The sequence below is a fragment of the Argopecten irradians genome, chromosome 9, assembly GCF_041381155.1.
Source record: "Argopecten irradians isolate NY chromosome 9, Ai_NY, whole genome shotgun sequence".
Lineage (NCBI taxonomy): Eukaryota > Metazoa > Mollusca > Bivalvia > Pectinida > Pectinidae > Argopecten > Argopecten irradians.
In genome coordinates this window covers 29146105-29161428 of record NC_091142.1, presented here as the reverse complement: position 1 = coordinate 29161428, position 15324 = coordinate 29146105, and the positions used below count along the sequence as shown (strand labels likewise).

Below are 15324 nucleotides of genomic sequence, written 5' to 3'. Positions count from 1 at the left end.
CTCAAACAAAGACAAAGATCATCTGTTACTGGATGATGTGGTTCTATCCTGTCCTCAAAGTCGTTCTCCATTCCTCGGAACCTAAACCGAAACACCGAGGAGGGGCGTACTTCAGTTTACTAGACTGGATAGGTAAGGTACATTCAGATCCATCAGAGTTACTTCCCTTCCTTTCACTCTGTCAGTGAGATTTTATGAAACTCGCCAAGACTCGCAAATATACAAGTAAAAAAAATAAGGCTCGTAACATAAAATCACATATGAAATAAACACTCACCATCATTTGTTTTCCTTGTTTATCAAAACCCTCGTTAGTTTCTTTTCAATTTAATCTAAAGCTCGTGATTAATTTCAACGTTTAAAAATCATGAATTCGAGCTTGTTGAACATGATAAACAACTGTTGCTTGTTGGGGGCTACTTTTTATCATATTTTATCGTGTATCACAAAATTTGTACATGTGTTCGATAGATGCATAATGAGGAAGACTACATTTTGTATGACGATGTCAAATGTCGACAATGATATTCTCTATTACACCCTGTTTGATACATATATAAACGTGTAAATTGTTTAACTATATGCGTTGTTATCCTGTTATGATAATCCGATTACTTTTTGATATTGTATTTTATTGTTTTAATGTGGCTTTTACATAGATTTGTATAAAAAAATTCAAAATAAAAAAAAAACTTATTATTTTATTAGCGTCTGATGCTATAAACCTTCCCTATTTTACTATTTATGGAAATTTATGGTTTATTCAATTTATTTCTAATTGAATTATTTGACTTTAATTGTATTATATTTGTTGCTTTGATAATTGAATAAGAATCTATGTTACTCTCTCTTAAGTACATTTGGTTTTTGTTAAAGGTGACGGACTCTTGATTAGTTCAGGGAAAAACGGGAGAGAAACCGACGCCTTCTTACTCCGGCCTTCCATTTTAATGTACTGAAACCCTATGTAGACATCTACAATGACGTTTTTGATTTATTCATGCTAAGATAACATTGACAGTATAACAAATCGAAATTCTCGAAAATCAAAGTAGGTTCAAGGAAAGAATTTGCAATACACATCAGTGGGGATATCCACAAAGCCTTGAATCATAGACTCATTATCCGAGGTCCAGTTGGCACCTAATTAATTGTCTCCCTTTTTCATTCCACTGTTTATCAAGCAACAATAGGAATGGTTATCATAGTAGTAATTTTTTTTAAAATATTAGCATACCGTACAGCGTACATTCGAAGAGTATTATTTATTGATAATTCTTCCTAAATTACACTATGCGATATCAAACGTCATTTTGTTATATCATCAATACTTTTCTTACAAAAGGTTACATTATATGTAAGTTGGATAAGGCGACCTCTAGCGGTAAAATTGTGGAGATATATGACTTGGTGGGATTGGCTACACTTGACACTATGATGGGATGTTCTGTCTCCTACAAATGCAAAATCCAAGAAGAAGGGTATGAAATATTTTCTTTCAAGAAGAATATTAGAATGTATAAATGATAACCATGTACAAATCAATCGATACTACAGAATGTCATCAAAAACCTTGTTCCCGGTTTGTTAAGCCCTCATTGCCGACACTCCAGGGATTACTTTAAATGTTTGATATCCACTCCTAGATTAATTATCTTAGAGTGATACCGAAGGCACTTCAGGAGAAAAAAACTTACCAATTACACACCTGCACAGACATCAAATAACAGTACAATGTTGTTGGCTGTGTTCCTTTGAAGTTGAGTGTAGTTCTCCTTGTCTATCCACAAAACAAAACTCTGCAGGCCTATGATTGATCAGTTTTTTCTCCTGACCTATCTTCAGTTTTACTAAGAGATAGTCCATGGTTGGATATAGCGATTGTGAAAGTAACCCCCGGATTATCGAGGATATTTATCCCCATTAATGTTCCAATAATGGAAAACAATCAAAACGAATATAAAGTCTGTTAGGCATGCTAAATGTGTCGATGTGACCTATGCAAATGAAACGAAATGGAATGTCTAATTGGTTCATTAAACTTTATATTCTGTAAATCGAACCATCCGTTTGTCGAAGCTACATGTACCAGGCAACTGGGATATTTGTCGTTTGAACGGCTTTTGTAAGTTTTTGAAAAGTCATCCATTTAAAAGAATTGCATAATTTCAAGGCTGCCGGATTCCATTATTTTATGCATTGTGTTGAAGATATTAAACTATCCATTCAGGTATTTCTGCAAAACACACATTTTATGTTTTTGTATAAGTAATGTTAGATAGTTTGTAAAATAAATTTAGATAACGTTATATTCGCTCATTATTTTGCAGATCGTATATCATCACTTTTATAAAATCAAATGGATGGATATGATGTTTGAAACACCCAAATTGATCGCGATGAAACTAAAGTAACCATTATCTATTTTAATGTTTTGTTCCTCTACTTACAAGTTTATTATATTGATTGATAAAATGAGGAACTCATTTTTTGTCTCAGTTATAACCTCTGTGAGTAACCATGGTTACAGGTCGCCATGGTTAGGGATGGATATCACGTACCACTTATCTCCAACAGGAAAGCAGTACTACACATAAGCAAGATACATTTACGACTTCGATGAAAAAGTTATCCGCGAACGAAGGAACACTTTGGTGAGTACATATACGTTTTTTTTTTTTTTTTTTGTTTTTTTTTTTTTTTTTTTTGTCTGTTTCTTTGTTGTTTAAAAACCATACTTAAATGCCGCATAACCTGTCTACATAGGATGGTTGCATTGTTGACAATGTTAAAATCACAATTAATTCCGTTCAATTTGTTTCCGGTGTTAAATATTATAATCAATGCCATCTCGTACATTGAGAGATAATAATTTAACTAGTTACCATTATATTTCATCAAGGACCAGATCCGTCCCTCCTCAAAAAGCGCCATCTTGATTTCCTTGACATCCTGCTGACAGCCCGAGACGAACATGGTGTTGAACTGACAGACCGTGAGATCAGAGACGAAGTCGATACTTTCCTGTTTGAAGGTAAGTTTTCACTGTTAACATTGACATATCGTCGAAATCCATAACATAAAATAATTGGTCATCAAATAACAAATGGCGAAATATTTTAAATAATATGCAGTCAAACCTGTCTATAAAATCCACCCAATGGACAGAAAGAAAAAAAAGGTTTTTACTACTCAATGATAGCGAGAAAGGCTTTGATAAATTAAAAAAAAATATATAACAGACAATTTAATTTTATTAGCATTCAGAAAGAAACATATCGATTTGTTTTAATAATCAATTATAGTATTCCAATGTCTTTTAATAACATGCTCGGTATTCCAGTAAAATCGTTAAATGCACCCCTGGACAATCTTTTGGTAATATATATACACATAAATAAACACTATGTATTTCCAAATCAGGTCACGACACCACCGCCTCAGCTATGACCTGGGATATTTACTCTCTCAACACCAAGACGAACAACAGAAAGTTTACGAGGAAGTGAAGAGAGTTTTGGGAGATAGACAGAACGTAGAATGGTAGGAGACCTAACAACGAAACACGATAATACAAATTTAGTTGTTCAATTTAATCTTCTTTAATTAACTTTTGAATTACTACCCAGTCATCTTAGCTAAACTTTATTTTCTCGCTAAACACAAAGAGGAACCACAGAAAAGTTACGAGGAAGTGAAGAGAGATTTAGGAGATAGGCAGAACGTAGAATGGTAGGAGACACGTGACGTGAACTCTGACTTAGAAACTGTGGAGGACACAGGGAAAGAACGCTAATCATCGATGTGTTAATGGCGTTTTGATATATATTATCACATATGACAACTGTTTATAAATTATTGTGGCATGCTAGTATTAATAATTCGTTTAAAGTTTTTTAAAAATAACAAAAATACATGTTAATCTCGTTGACTCGCACTGGTAAATATATCTCGAAAACCACACCTTCTTAATAACATATAGACGAATTTAAAAACCTAGAATAAAACGGATAGATAAATTATTGCCCAACCACAACATAAGATTTATATCCACTATATTCTACAATTTGATAACAGTTCATTGCTTAAATATTTACTCGAAGAATGTTAGTTTTCATTGCATCATTTGAGTCAAACAGATTGAACATACACATAGCAGCCATATTGAACAAAGTAGCTTCTTTTTAAAATGTCTTATACTGATATTACAAAGGTCTGATATCCAGCAATTCAACAGACTGTCCTTGTTCATGAAGGAGTCAATGACAATGCACGCACCAGTAACCGCCATTGCCAGGATCACAACACGTGACATGGAAATAGATGGCGTTAAACTTCCGGTCAATACGGAAGTCAATTTTATAATCCATGTCCTTGACCACATCAAAGACATCTGGGAAAATCCACAGGTAGGAAAGTATGACGATAATCAGGCTGGAAGTAAAATGACTATTTACAGTAGGATGATAATGCAGCATAGACACATAACCTCTCGACATTTTTCAGTATATTTACTCAAGGGCCAATGCAATAAGATTTCCCCGGGATTAAAAACTTTTCCTGGAATCATTTTTATAAGCATGCACTACTGTAATTTGTGATTGTTTGTTCCTTATTTGTACAATGTAAATGTATCATTTTATTGAAAACTTTGGCCATCTTTAACCCCATGTGTCTCTCGCTTGGCAGAAATTTGTCCGGATCGCTTTGCTGACGACAAAGAAAGAGACCCTTATGAATTTGTTCCATTTTCAGCCTGACCAAGGTACAGTGAAAATTTCCTTATCTCTCCTATTATTGAATTGTTAGATTATGCTAATTACGTTTCGTCTTTCTCTGTTGGCGTTACAATTTAAATACATTTTCGCATTTTACGTACGCTTAAAGATGCTCCAACGCAGACAGAGCATAAACGATACTCATCATTTGAGTGATATTTTTGTTTACTATATAGCATGGAAATGTATGAATAATTAACACACAAAAAATAATGTTAAATACCAAAAACACATGTACCTGTTTTTGATGGAGAAAATATGCTTTTCGTCAGCGAGTTAAGAAGTTACTATTAAACTTGATCACATGAACAAAGAAAATTGTTATGAAGTTTTATTTTCACTCTGTGTTGAAATAATATCTCAAGTCTCTAGTTTTCTTTTTGATATGAAAAAGAACAGAAGCGACCTAGTCACTAATTCATTTCAACATCCTTCAGTAAAGTGTAATCAATGTTATTGTTCATAATTAGACCCTTCAATGTTACTCGCTAGAACCCTGAAAATTATGTTTGTAAATAAGAGGGTACAGCTATAGCTATTTCAAAAGATTACATTTCTTCTTTATTGATGTTTCACGCGTTCAAAATTTATATTACAGAAATTACATTGGCCAACATTTTGCATTAAACGAAGAAAAAGTAGCCCTAGCGAAACTGGTTCAGCGGTAAGTACATCATTTCTAATCATCACATCACTGACGGCTTTCACTCTTCCCGTAAAAAGTTAATTAATTACACTATGTAATCAAGCAAAGGAATTAATATTTACTTACAAATTAAAGTAACAGGAACTATCAGAAGATAAACATTTGATTTTAGTTTTAAGTAAGTAAGGTAACAAGTCAATACTTAAAGAAAGTGTGATCCAAATTTCAAGGTGATGAGCAGCTGACATATTTTTGTCTTTCACCAAAAGTTAAACATTTAGTATTACATGTATATTTTATTTATTTAAAACCCATCGCATTTCACGACAATTGTATAGAAAATTGTCAATTTTGAAATGTGAACCTTGGAGGTAATTCTATCATGATAGTTACACAAATAATAAGGCATGTTACACATTTATGTCATGTATGACTTTGCCAGATTCCGGATATTACCAAATCCCGACCACGTGCCCATTCCGAAAAAGGAAGTTATGACCTTCTCAGAAAATGGAATATATATCAAACTAGAAAAACGATGATGATAGTTTACTTGGAATACAATAAAGCTATGTATTGTGAGCCAAATATAAAGCCATTCATGAGCTTTGAACATAATTCATATTTTCGTGAAAGAGCTCGAACATTGCTTCAGATGATGAACGTATGTGGGGAACGGTTAAAGAAAATTTCCAAACACATGTGGATTTATTTTGATGACTGACTCATATTTAAAGATGTTCCACCGCCGACAGAGCTTAAACGATACTCATCATTTGAACAATAATTGGTGTTTAATCGTGTATATGTATATCTAATTAACACAAAAAATAACATGAAATAATTTATTTTGCTTTCGCATAAAGCACATAGTGCCACGGAATTTTTCGGGATGCAATTAATTATTTTTAATATTTTTATCTTGAGGTAAAAATAGAAGCTCAAACTTTTCATTGGTGGTAATGGTAAAAAGTAAGTAACTTGTGTAACTGAAGAAAAATACTAAATCGTCTGCTCCTGTTTTTGAAAGTGAAAAAATATCATTTGTCAGTGGTGGAGCATCTTTAAGGAAAATGCCAAATAACGCCAGTTTTTCTAGCACTAATTATATATAACGCGTGGATATTTTTGTCAAGAGGTACAACATAGGAGCATTACTAATCACAATAATCATGATTATAACAAGTTATTAATGTTCATAACCCATATTCGAGATGATATGAAGAAATAAAATTGAAAAACAAAAATCACCATTGGTCATTATTACACGAAATCATCAAGGTCAGTATTGACAAATGAACACTTTTGTATCAGTTATTTTGAGTTTAGAAAACAACACTTTCTTACATTTATATTTTTGTGAGGTGATGTCGATGTATCATGAAACGTTCGATTTTCTGGAATATTTATACTTTCATTTCGGCTTCGCAGTAGAATGTTAGGCTCTGATAATAGTATACCATTACCATGTACATAACCATATTCAACATCGGTTAAACATGAATAGGGAGGCTGAAGTTAGTTCCTAGTTTCGAGTTCCGTTTAAACAAACGGAACTCGGTACCAGTTTCGAGTTCCGTTTAAGGATTGATTTAAAAATAAAATTTAAGAAATTCAGTTCTTGTGATTGGAACATATTAAAAATGGTGTTTGATGAGTAATTTGTAATCGAGTCAGTTTAAGACGTTTTCAACTTACTCCCGTTTCCGAGTTCCGTTTAAGTAAAACGGAAAATGGAACTTGGAAGTTCCGTTTTATTTAAATCCGTATTACTGTCCACGAAATGATTTGAAAACTCAAATCCGCGAAAGAAAGATACAATTATTAATATGTCCATTTAAGTGTTACACAAAAAAGAACATACATTACTAATGTTATAGACGATTGATATAATACTGATGAGGTGGTTAAATTACACTGGATCATAATGAGGAAGGACTACATATGTATTTCTAGGCTTGCCACAAGTTAGCGTAGCAAACTTAAATCAATGGTATAGGAAACGGGAGGCGGGGGAGAGGGAGGGTGTGCGTGCAGAGGGAGGATTTGCCCTCCCATCATTTTTAGAAAGTGGGGAGGGAGGTACACAAACAAATCGTTTTGCCACACATCCCTCGCAATTTTGGTCGTTTAAAGTTTAAAAAACTATTTCATGACAGTTGTGTCTAGGTAAAATATCTTTCAGACTAGCTATCGGCGACCAAATCATTATTTTACAAAAAAACGCAGTGTTACTACTGGAAGTTATATGTAGTGGTAAGTGTTGGAACATTATTTCCGGAATCATTTTCTCTTTCACCCCACAGTTCATTCAGACCTTTACATTACAGTGATATCGGGAAGATGTCTGCAGCGACTGAGTTTAAAATTTGCATGTCGTTCTCACTTTCGCCCTAGACATCGTCCTTAATTCTGACCTAGACATCGTATGTGTACATCTATGGTAAACAGTCCACATCTACGGGAGCCCATTCAAACTATACATGTATTTGGTCATAATTTTGGGCGGCTGGAGACATTTTATTTCATCCACTTCAAATTTTTGGCAGATATTAAATGATTTTTTTAGATATATATGTCCAAATAATGAGTTTTAGGCTGTATCAATCAAAAAGTAAAACCGTCGAAACTGAAATTACAAACATTTCAGTACACGTAAATGGACTTAAACGCCATCTCACAGATATGGAATATTTTCTCACATGCTATATCATTAAATTAGATTTTACTTGTATTTCCTTTCTTTTAATTTACCTCTATGGAACAGACGGGTCCCATATTGAGACTTTTGATGAAGTACGAATAAACTCTAAGGAATATTGCGTACATTTATTGTTGAATTATCATATTCATATAATGCAATCATGCTTGAAAAAATTTTCAAATCTAATCGAACTTTGGATCAGTCCATTAAGGGTATAGTAACGTTGCTGTCACTTCTGATTGATCGAAACAATGACGCAATTATTTCATTTAAAACATGTGAATTTTGAAGAGATTATCTATTTGCAGAGTATCGATTTGAATAGACTTTATGTTACGGAGATAATAACACAAAGATCGCACTATAATCTGATAATAAACCGCTTCACTGTTGAATTACAGTACGCTCAGATTTTTGTGTTACATGTATATCTCTATAACATACAAAAACTATTCGGGTTACAGCAGATAACTGAAATATGTGTGAGATGTCGCACCGTGTGACGTATTACACACGTTGACATTACATTGTACTTGTAATCGTTGTCCATTTGCAGTTACTATCACCATTGATCTCACGCATAGAAGTATGGACGACTAAGATGAGCTTTACTGAAGTGGCTCAAACTGATTTCCATACATATCGTGCAAATTCAGGTCAGGTTTTATCATGCGGCAAGCGACCTCCAATCGACAAAATCTCGCTTTGGTAAACACAGTACGTCGACTGGAGACATTTCGGTTTCTTTGAAGAACTTAATGTTATTTTAAAATATATAGACTATTCAATGGGTTTTAAATCGATTATTCATAAAGATAAAACCATTAAAACTGACATTAAATACGATCCAGTAAACGTTGGTGGACTAAAATACCATCTCACACGTATGGAAATAAAGTTTATATCACAACTGAACTCACTCACAAACGCATGAACTTAACTGTTGTAACCCATACTGATTTCCATACATATCGTTCCAATTCAGGTCAAATTTTATCACGCGGCAAGCGACCTAGTATATCCAATTGTCAATAGCTATATGGACACATATTTGTTCAAACTCCCTTTGGATTTCTCTGTGGTATTGGTATTGACCAAGTGGTCTTGGAGTTCAACATACTAAAGGTAGGTTATTAGTGCATGTAAGTTCACTCTTCCGGTAATACTTCTTTCATTTATTATAATGTAAAGGAATTGATTTTGAAATACAAATGTGACGTAATCTGGTATAACACTAAATACACTATCATCCGTTTAAACTATTGCTGTTTTGCATACCTGTATCACGTCGAAGACGTAGGTATACAATAGGAGCATTTTTGAAAGCTTTTCTATATGCAGTTACTGTGTCATATAATTTACAACCGACATATGTATGCTTTTGTAAGGCCAAGTATTGTCAAACAAACACCAGTAGTGTCTGCTATAGACTGTCGTAAACATGCTGATATGGCTATGTTTATTTGATGACAAAAATATTTTCCGAAACTGAAACGTACAATTTGTTCACGTTTCGCATATTTTGTCAAAATATACAAGCTAGTCAACAAATTAGGAGTCGACAGTAATAGGGCTATTTACAATAAGCGGTATACGGATGCGTATTTGAAGGGGAGCGATCATTATTTATAAAAATTGATGAATTTTCTCAATCTATAATAAAACTAATGTTATTGTAACTTATTTGTATTTGATTTGATTGTTTGTGAATATAATAGCGTGTGTTGTTCAACTGACGGGCGTGATACAGGTTGTGATGTCCCAGCCACTGTTGCAGTTTTTTTCACAGTACAAATATTTTATTCCCCCAGCTGTGTATGATGTGTATATGTATATACACATCGGTAATTTGGTGAGAGCTGCCAGGGTTGGGGTGCCCTGGGGTCAACTCCCCGAACAATAATGTCCTCGCACAGGAGGGCTCTCGCACTGTTGCAGTTTGTTGCGGAGCCACAGGCCTAGTGCTAGTCACATATTGGGTTTCCAACCTTTTTATTTCTTCGACTTCTTTTCTGTTAATTTAGAAACATTTTTAAATAATTTCACCCGTAGCCTTTTAGGAGCCAGTACAGGAATCCCCTTCACCAGTGTTGCAGACCAAAGACAATTCTTTATAAAGTCAATCCAATATGTTGTACGCGTTACGCGATGCCTTTTGTGAACCATTGAGGTTAACCAACGTTACTGAACTGCGCGGCCATATAACTTATTCATAAGTTGTATATTCCAGCAGCGAGCTCCGGCCTATTTAACTTTTATTTTCATTATTCTTTTCTTTATATTTTTGTGGATTTGATTGTATTCAATATCCTCTAACGGGGGAAATAAAGCTTGATGATGATGTTAGGCAAGCCATATGCGCTATTGATCACGTTAGTTCGGTCCAACTGCACCAATGAAGTGAGTTTAGAGGTGTGCATAATGTTATCATTTTAAACGGGTATAACCTTAAACGTGTATTCATTTTTTATGCATATTATTATAATCTATAATCAACGAGCATAAAAAACAGTTTTCAAACACTTTTTATGCATATTATTTATGTATTCAAACATCAACCATGTGACGGAAACGTGATCTTAAATATGCCAGTATCATGTATGAATATTTCACACAAAACTTAATCACAAGTAAAATGAAATATAAATATGAAGTACTATTTTAGCTTGTAGAGATGTGATACCACAGCAGCTAAGAGTAAATCCCTATTCATCGCTATATCCATCGAACTTTTACGTGTCAGGTATGGTCTGCGTGTCTTGTTGTGATAGCGGATTTTTTTTTATTTTGTACCCTAAAACACGCTTACTGTTGCTCACTTAGGCACTGCATTCTGTCACATTGTATGTACTGTATATCTACGGTGGATAGCTAGACACTTGTATGCCTATAACACTATGAACAGAAGCTGAAGCCTATCTTACAAGGGTTAAAGTTTACCTAATATTAGAAGAAGAAAAAAAAACGTTTTCAAGAGTGGTATTGGCCAATGGTTTGCAATTTTTGAGGTCCGATGAATATTCAGAATCGTGATAGAATTACCGCATGTTATGATCCTAGTTTTCGAGTGCTGTATAATAAGCATATTTATTAAAGACTGTTTGGTTTGATACAAGTCAATAGGGATTTTGATTGAAATGAATAGTGGACGGTTACGTGTTAATCAGTGTAGGTTACACAATAACATAACTGGGGTCAAATTTACCGGAGTCCAAGCGGGAGTTCCTGGAGGCAGATTAGTGAAAGTTTACACCAAAACAAAGGTTGAAGTCTATCGAGATGGTTAGTACAAATTATGTACATAATAACCATCTCTGAATCTGTTTTCAAACTAAATAATATTGTGTTTCTGGTCTGATACTAAAAAGCTAAACCTGTGTTCCTTAGTGACCTCCTAACATTAACCGGAGTGCTATCCCGATCAATCACCGTTACTCTAGGAAAGCAAATGTGAAAATGCAGTCATGTATATGAAATTCAATAAAAGTCCAGGGAATGATGGTTTAACAGTCAATTCTACAAAACATTTTGAAAAAATGGCAAAATTAACAAGGATTTTTGAGTAACATGAAAAACTTGTATATGAGAAATCGACCATTTAAATTTACGAAAATCGAGGACGTTTTCACTTTTGAACACGTACTATAAAATACCTGCTTTATGATAAAGATAACTGTGCTAGTTGATCAGTTCTGATAAAAAATATTTATAGGAATATGTTTGTTGGGTACAATATTAGACTAATCTAAGACACCAATGACTTTCATAACAATGGTGAATGTATACTATTTTTAGATTTGTCGAAGGACTGTAATATTTTTGTTTTTCAAGTTTTACGGCCCATCGACAACTAAGGTCATTTAGGGCCAAAAAATTACAAATCTTAATCTTAAAAAATATTAACATCTGTCGACAAAACTGCATAAAGAAGAACATTGCATTAAAATGTGTTTTAAGATAAAAATGTCAAATAATTGAAAATAAATCAATATTACAAAACACATGACGACATATTTCATACACATATTAGATAAAGGTATTGTAAAATACTTTACAGTGTCACTAAATAAAATAATGTGTGTGAATCATCTGTTGGTGTGTATAGTTATAAACATGTTAATGTGTGTCTTCCTATGTGAAATCCTATGTATGAGATGTGTGTGCGTTTTGTAAGTAAGTGTGTGTGGATGTGGTCATCTCCTGATGTGTATAGGTATATAACTGTTTACGGTATGTATTTCAATTCTCATTGTATCAGATGTCTGTGAATGCATGTGTGTGTTGTATAAGTTTACAATCTTTATAGGATGTACATGTATCTGATGAGTGTGTGTACATGTGTGTGAGTAAGAATGTGTGGGTGTATGCGGTTGTTGGTTGTGTATACAAATGTAGGTATATATAAATGTGTATGGTATGTATGTGGATGAGAGAGAGAGAGAGCATCTTTCGTGAGGGTATGTGTGTGTTGTATTATAATTAACCCCTTTTTAGTGAAATACAAATTGTCATGTGATATCGCGATATACAATTCTCGCTTGATTTCGCGAAATAAAAATTCTCGCGTGATTTCGCGAGATCAAACACGAATTCACATATTTCTTGAATAAGTGTAAAAACGTATACAGCATATGAATGGACGACTTACGACAGAAATCCTTCATCCCGAATATTCCGTTTTTGCATCTTACAGAGTTAGCTCCCTTGCTAGTAGGTATCAATTGTTACGTCATTACTTTGTGAGCACAATTCACGTCGTTTTCTCCGAAAAGTATGACGCTACGATCGAAAACACATGACGTCACAATCAATACCTATCCTCAAGGGCAGATATCTCTGTAATTTGCAAATATAGAATAATATATGTACGCGAATATTTCAATATAACAATAACGCAAAATATTGTTAACTCGAAAAGAATGTGGTTAACAGTAATATAGAAACACAATCATAATCATTCAGCATTCTACAAAATACATTTAGTGACACAATTTGTTTTTTTCTGTTAGATATGGACACCATCCTTCTCGTCCTCGGGACCTTGTTAGCGGCCATATGTCTACGTAAAGTCATAGATGTGACACAAAAATACAGAGCAAACATTAAGTTATATTACGAAGAGAAAATCAAACCTGTTGGAAAGTTCCATCCAATATGGGGACACCTTCATCTGGTACGTATATCTTAAAATATTTTCGAGATTTCGTATTGCTATGGTTGTATAAATTTGATTCTTTAATATCGAAAAAAATGATTTTTCAAACTACTTAAATATAATTTCCCTGTTTTGTCAAAAACGCGAAAATTTGACATGCAAACATTACTTGTTACACTGTATATCCTAGACGGGCCACTAATCTCTATAAAAGCATCACTAAAATGTTGCTGGATGTTTATTTTGTCCCTGTGATATGTCTTTCATACTATGGGGAGATAATCTAGTATCATAATTGTGCTGAGAAAACCTCACCGATAACTTAGGGTCTGATGACCAGTCTTGGTACATTCATTTGTCAATGTGATATGTCTGGGTGGGATACTGTTTCATCTTGCCCTGATACAGAGTTACCTCCCTTGTGAGTAAGTATACACAGTGACGTCATTATATTGTGAGCGAAATAAAGGTCTTTTTGAGAAAGTATTACATTACGCTCGCTAACACATGACGTCACAATAAAAGCTACATGCAAGGGTAGATAATTCTAATATACAAATACAGAATACTTTGTGTTTTATACATGGAGATTTGTTAACATTCTGTAAATCATTTTCACATTTTCATTGAATATTGATGATAATGAGATAAGTTGTTATTTCCGTTTTCATCCAATTGTCTCTTACAACAACTTATGTTTTAGTTTTCAGATTTCGACCACCTCTTTCATATTTCTGGCGACATCGCCGCAAAAACAAAGACAAAGATCACCTGTTACTGGATGATGTGGTTCTATCCTGTCCTCAACGTATGTCACACAGACACAGCTAAAGTCGTTCTCAAATCCTCGGAACCGAAACCGAAACACCGAGGAGGGGCGTACTACAGTTTGATGGACTGGGTCGGTAAGTGAAGTAATCCTTTTATACTGGTACTGTATATGCCACTCAAGACAATGGAATAAGGGTTCATCTGAGTTTGATTAGGGTTAGAGTTGCATCGCATTCTATTTAACATGAACTATTCGTGTGGACTTTCTTTTGTGGTTTAAAGCTTTGCTATAATTTCGTGGATAGAAATATTCGTGGTTATCCGATGCAGCAAAAGGGACAATAAATCTATCACATTAAAACAAAATGTGCTGTTTTTTATTCCTGGTTTCACATCAATCACAAAAACAACGAGTATTTCATGTTATATAGTATACAATATGGGAAGACATATAACCAAAGGTATTGTACACGACAGGTCCGCTTCAGGTCAGAAAATGTGGTGTAACTATAGAACCTATTTCTTTGTCTACATCATAGCGTTTGTATTGCCGGTTTTGTACCTGATATTGCTTTACACTGTAGGTGATGGTCTATTGCTCAGTGATGGTAAAAAATGGGAAAGAAACCGACGCCTTTTAACACCTGCCTTCCATTTCGATGTACTGAAACCCTATGTTGGCATCTACAATGAAGTATTCGATTTATTCAATGTAAGTGTACATGTATGCTCACTAAATCCCAGATCATTAAAAAGCATGCTTCAACAATCTTTATAAGTCACACCACGGACCTTCAGCGGTATTATATAATTATCTCCTTTCTTCAGTAATGTGTATCAGTGTGGGTCCGACTCAAACATGGTATCGGAATTAAATAAGAACCGCCAGGTTTTGAAGATTAACGAAAAAATTACTTTTATGTTCACTCTATTTTGACTAGATGAAGGTGGTGAATATAATGTTCCTTTTAGATGTAGATGGAGATCCCTGAGTAAAGCAATCAAGTCAGTATGTGCGGCACCGTGCCAAACGACGTCATAAAGTTTATGCAGTGCACTAAAAATTATCATATTTTGAAAAAGAATATTGACAAATTATACAAATGAGCTTGAAGTGAAATTTTTTTTCTAAAAGTATGCCAAATTTGGTTAAAATCCATACTTGACCGGCTCCTTCTCTCCCACAATCTCAGACGTGAACATCACAAGTGGAATGGGACCAATTCACATACCAATTAAGAACATTTGTACGTGGCTATTGTTTCTATTG

General features: G+C 34.1%; 1 protein-coding gene and 2 long non-coding RNA genes across 4 annotated transcripts in view; all 3 read left to right on the top strand.

The window, feature by feature from the left end:
* Positions 1-3710, top strand: LOC138330925 (uncharacterized). Its single transcript, XR_011209624.1, has 5 exons — positions 1-132; positions 877-952; positions 1346-1481; positions 2531-3034; positions 3424-3710. It is a non-coding gene; the product is annotated as an uncharacterized lncRNA (long non-coding RNA).
* Positions 3711-4186: 476 nt separating this feature from the next.
* On the top strand, positions 4187-5445 carry LOC138330926 (uncharacterized). Its single transcript, XR_011209625.1, has 3 exons — positions 4187-4409; positions 4690-4765; positions 5377-5445. It is a non-coding gene; the product is annotated as an uncharacterized lncRNA (long non-coding RNA).
* A 3649-nt stretch (positions 5446-9094) lies between these two features.
* Positions 9095-15324, top strand: part of LOC138332003 (cytochrome P450 4A25-like) — a 42913-nt gene continuing 36683 nt past the window's right edge. The window contains exons 1-4 of one of the 2 annotated variants that reach the window (XM_069279913.1): positions 9095-9253; positions 13138-13301; positions 13987-14188; positions 14639-14766. In XM_069279913.1, the coding sequence (XP_069136014.1) occupies positions 13140-13301; positions 13987-14188; positions 14639-14766 (492 nt within the window). In that variant the 5' untranslated portion in view covers positions 9095-9253; positions 13138-13139. Of the gene's footprint in view, positions 9254-10797; positions 10872-13137; positions 13302-13986; positions 14189-14638; positions 14767-15324 lie in introns of those variants that run through there. The other variant, XM_069279914.1, reaches the window with a different exon arrangement.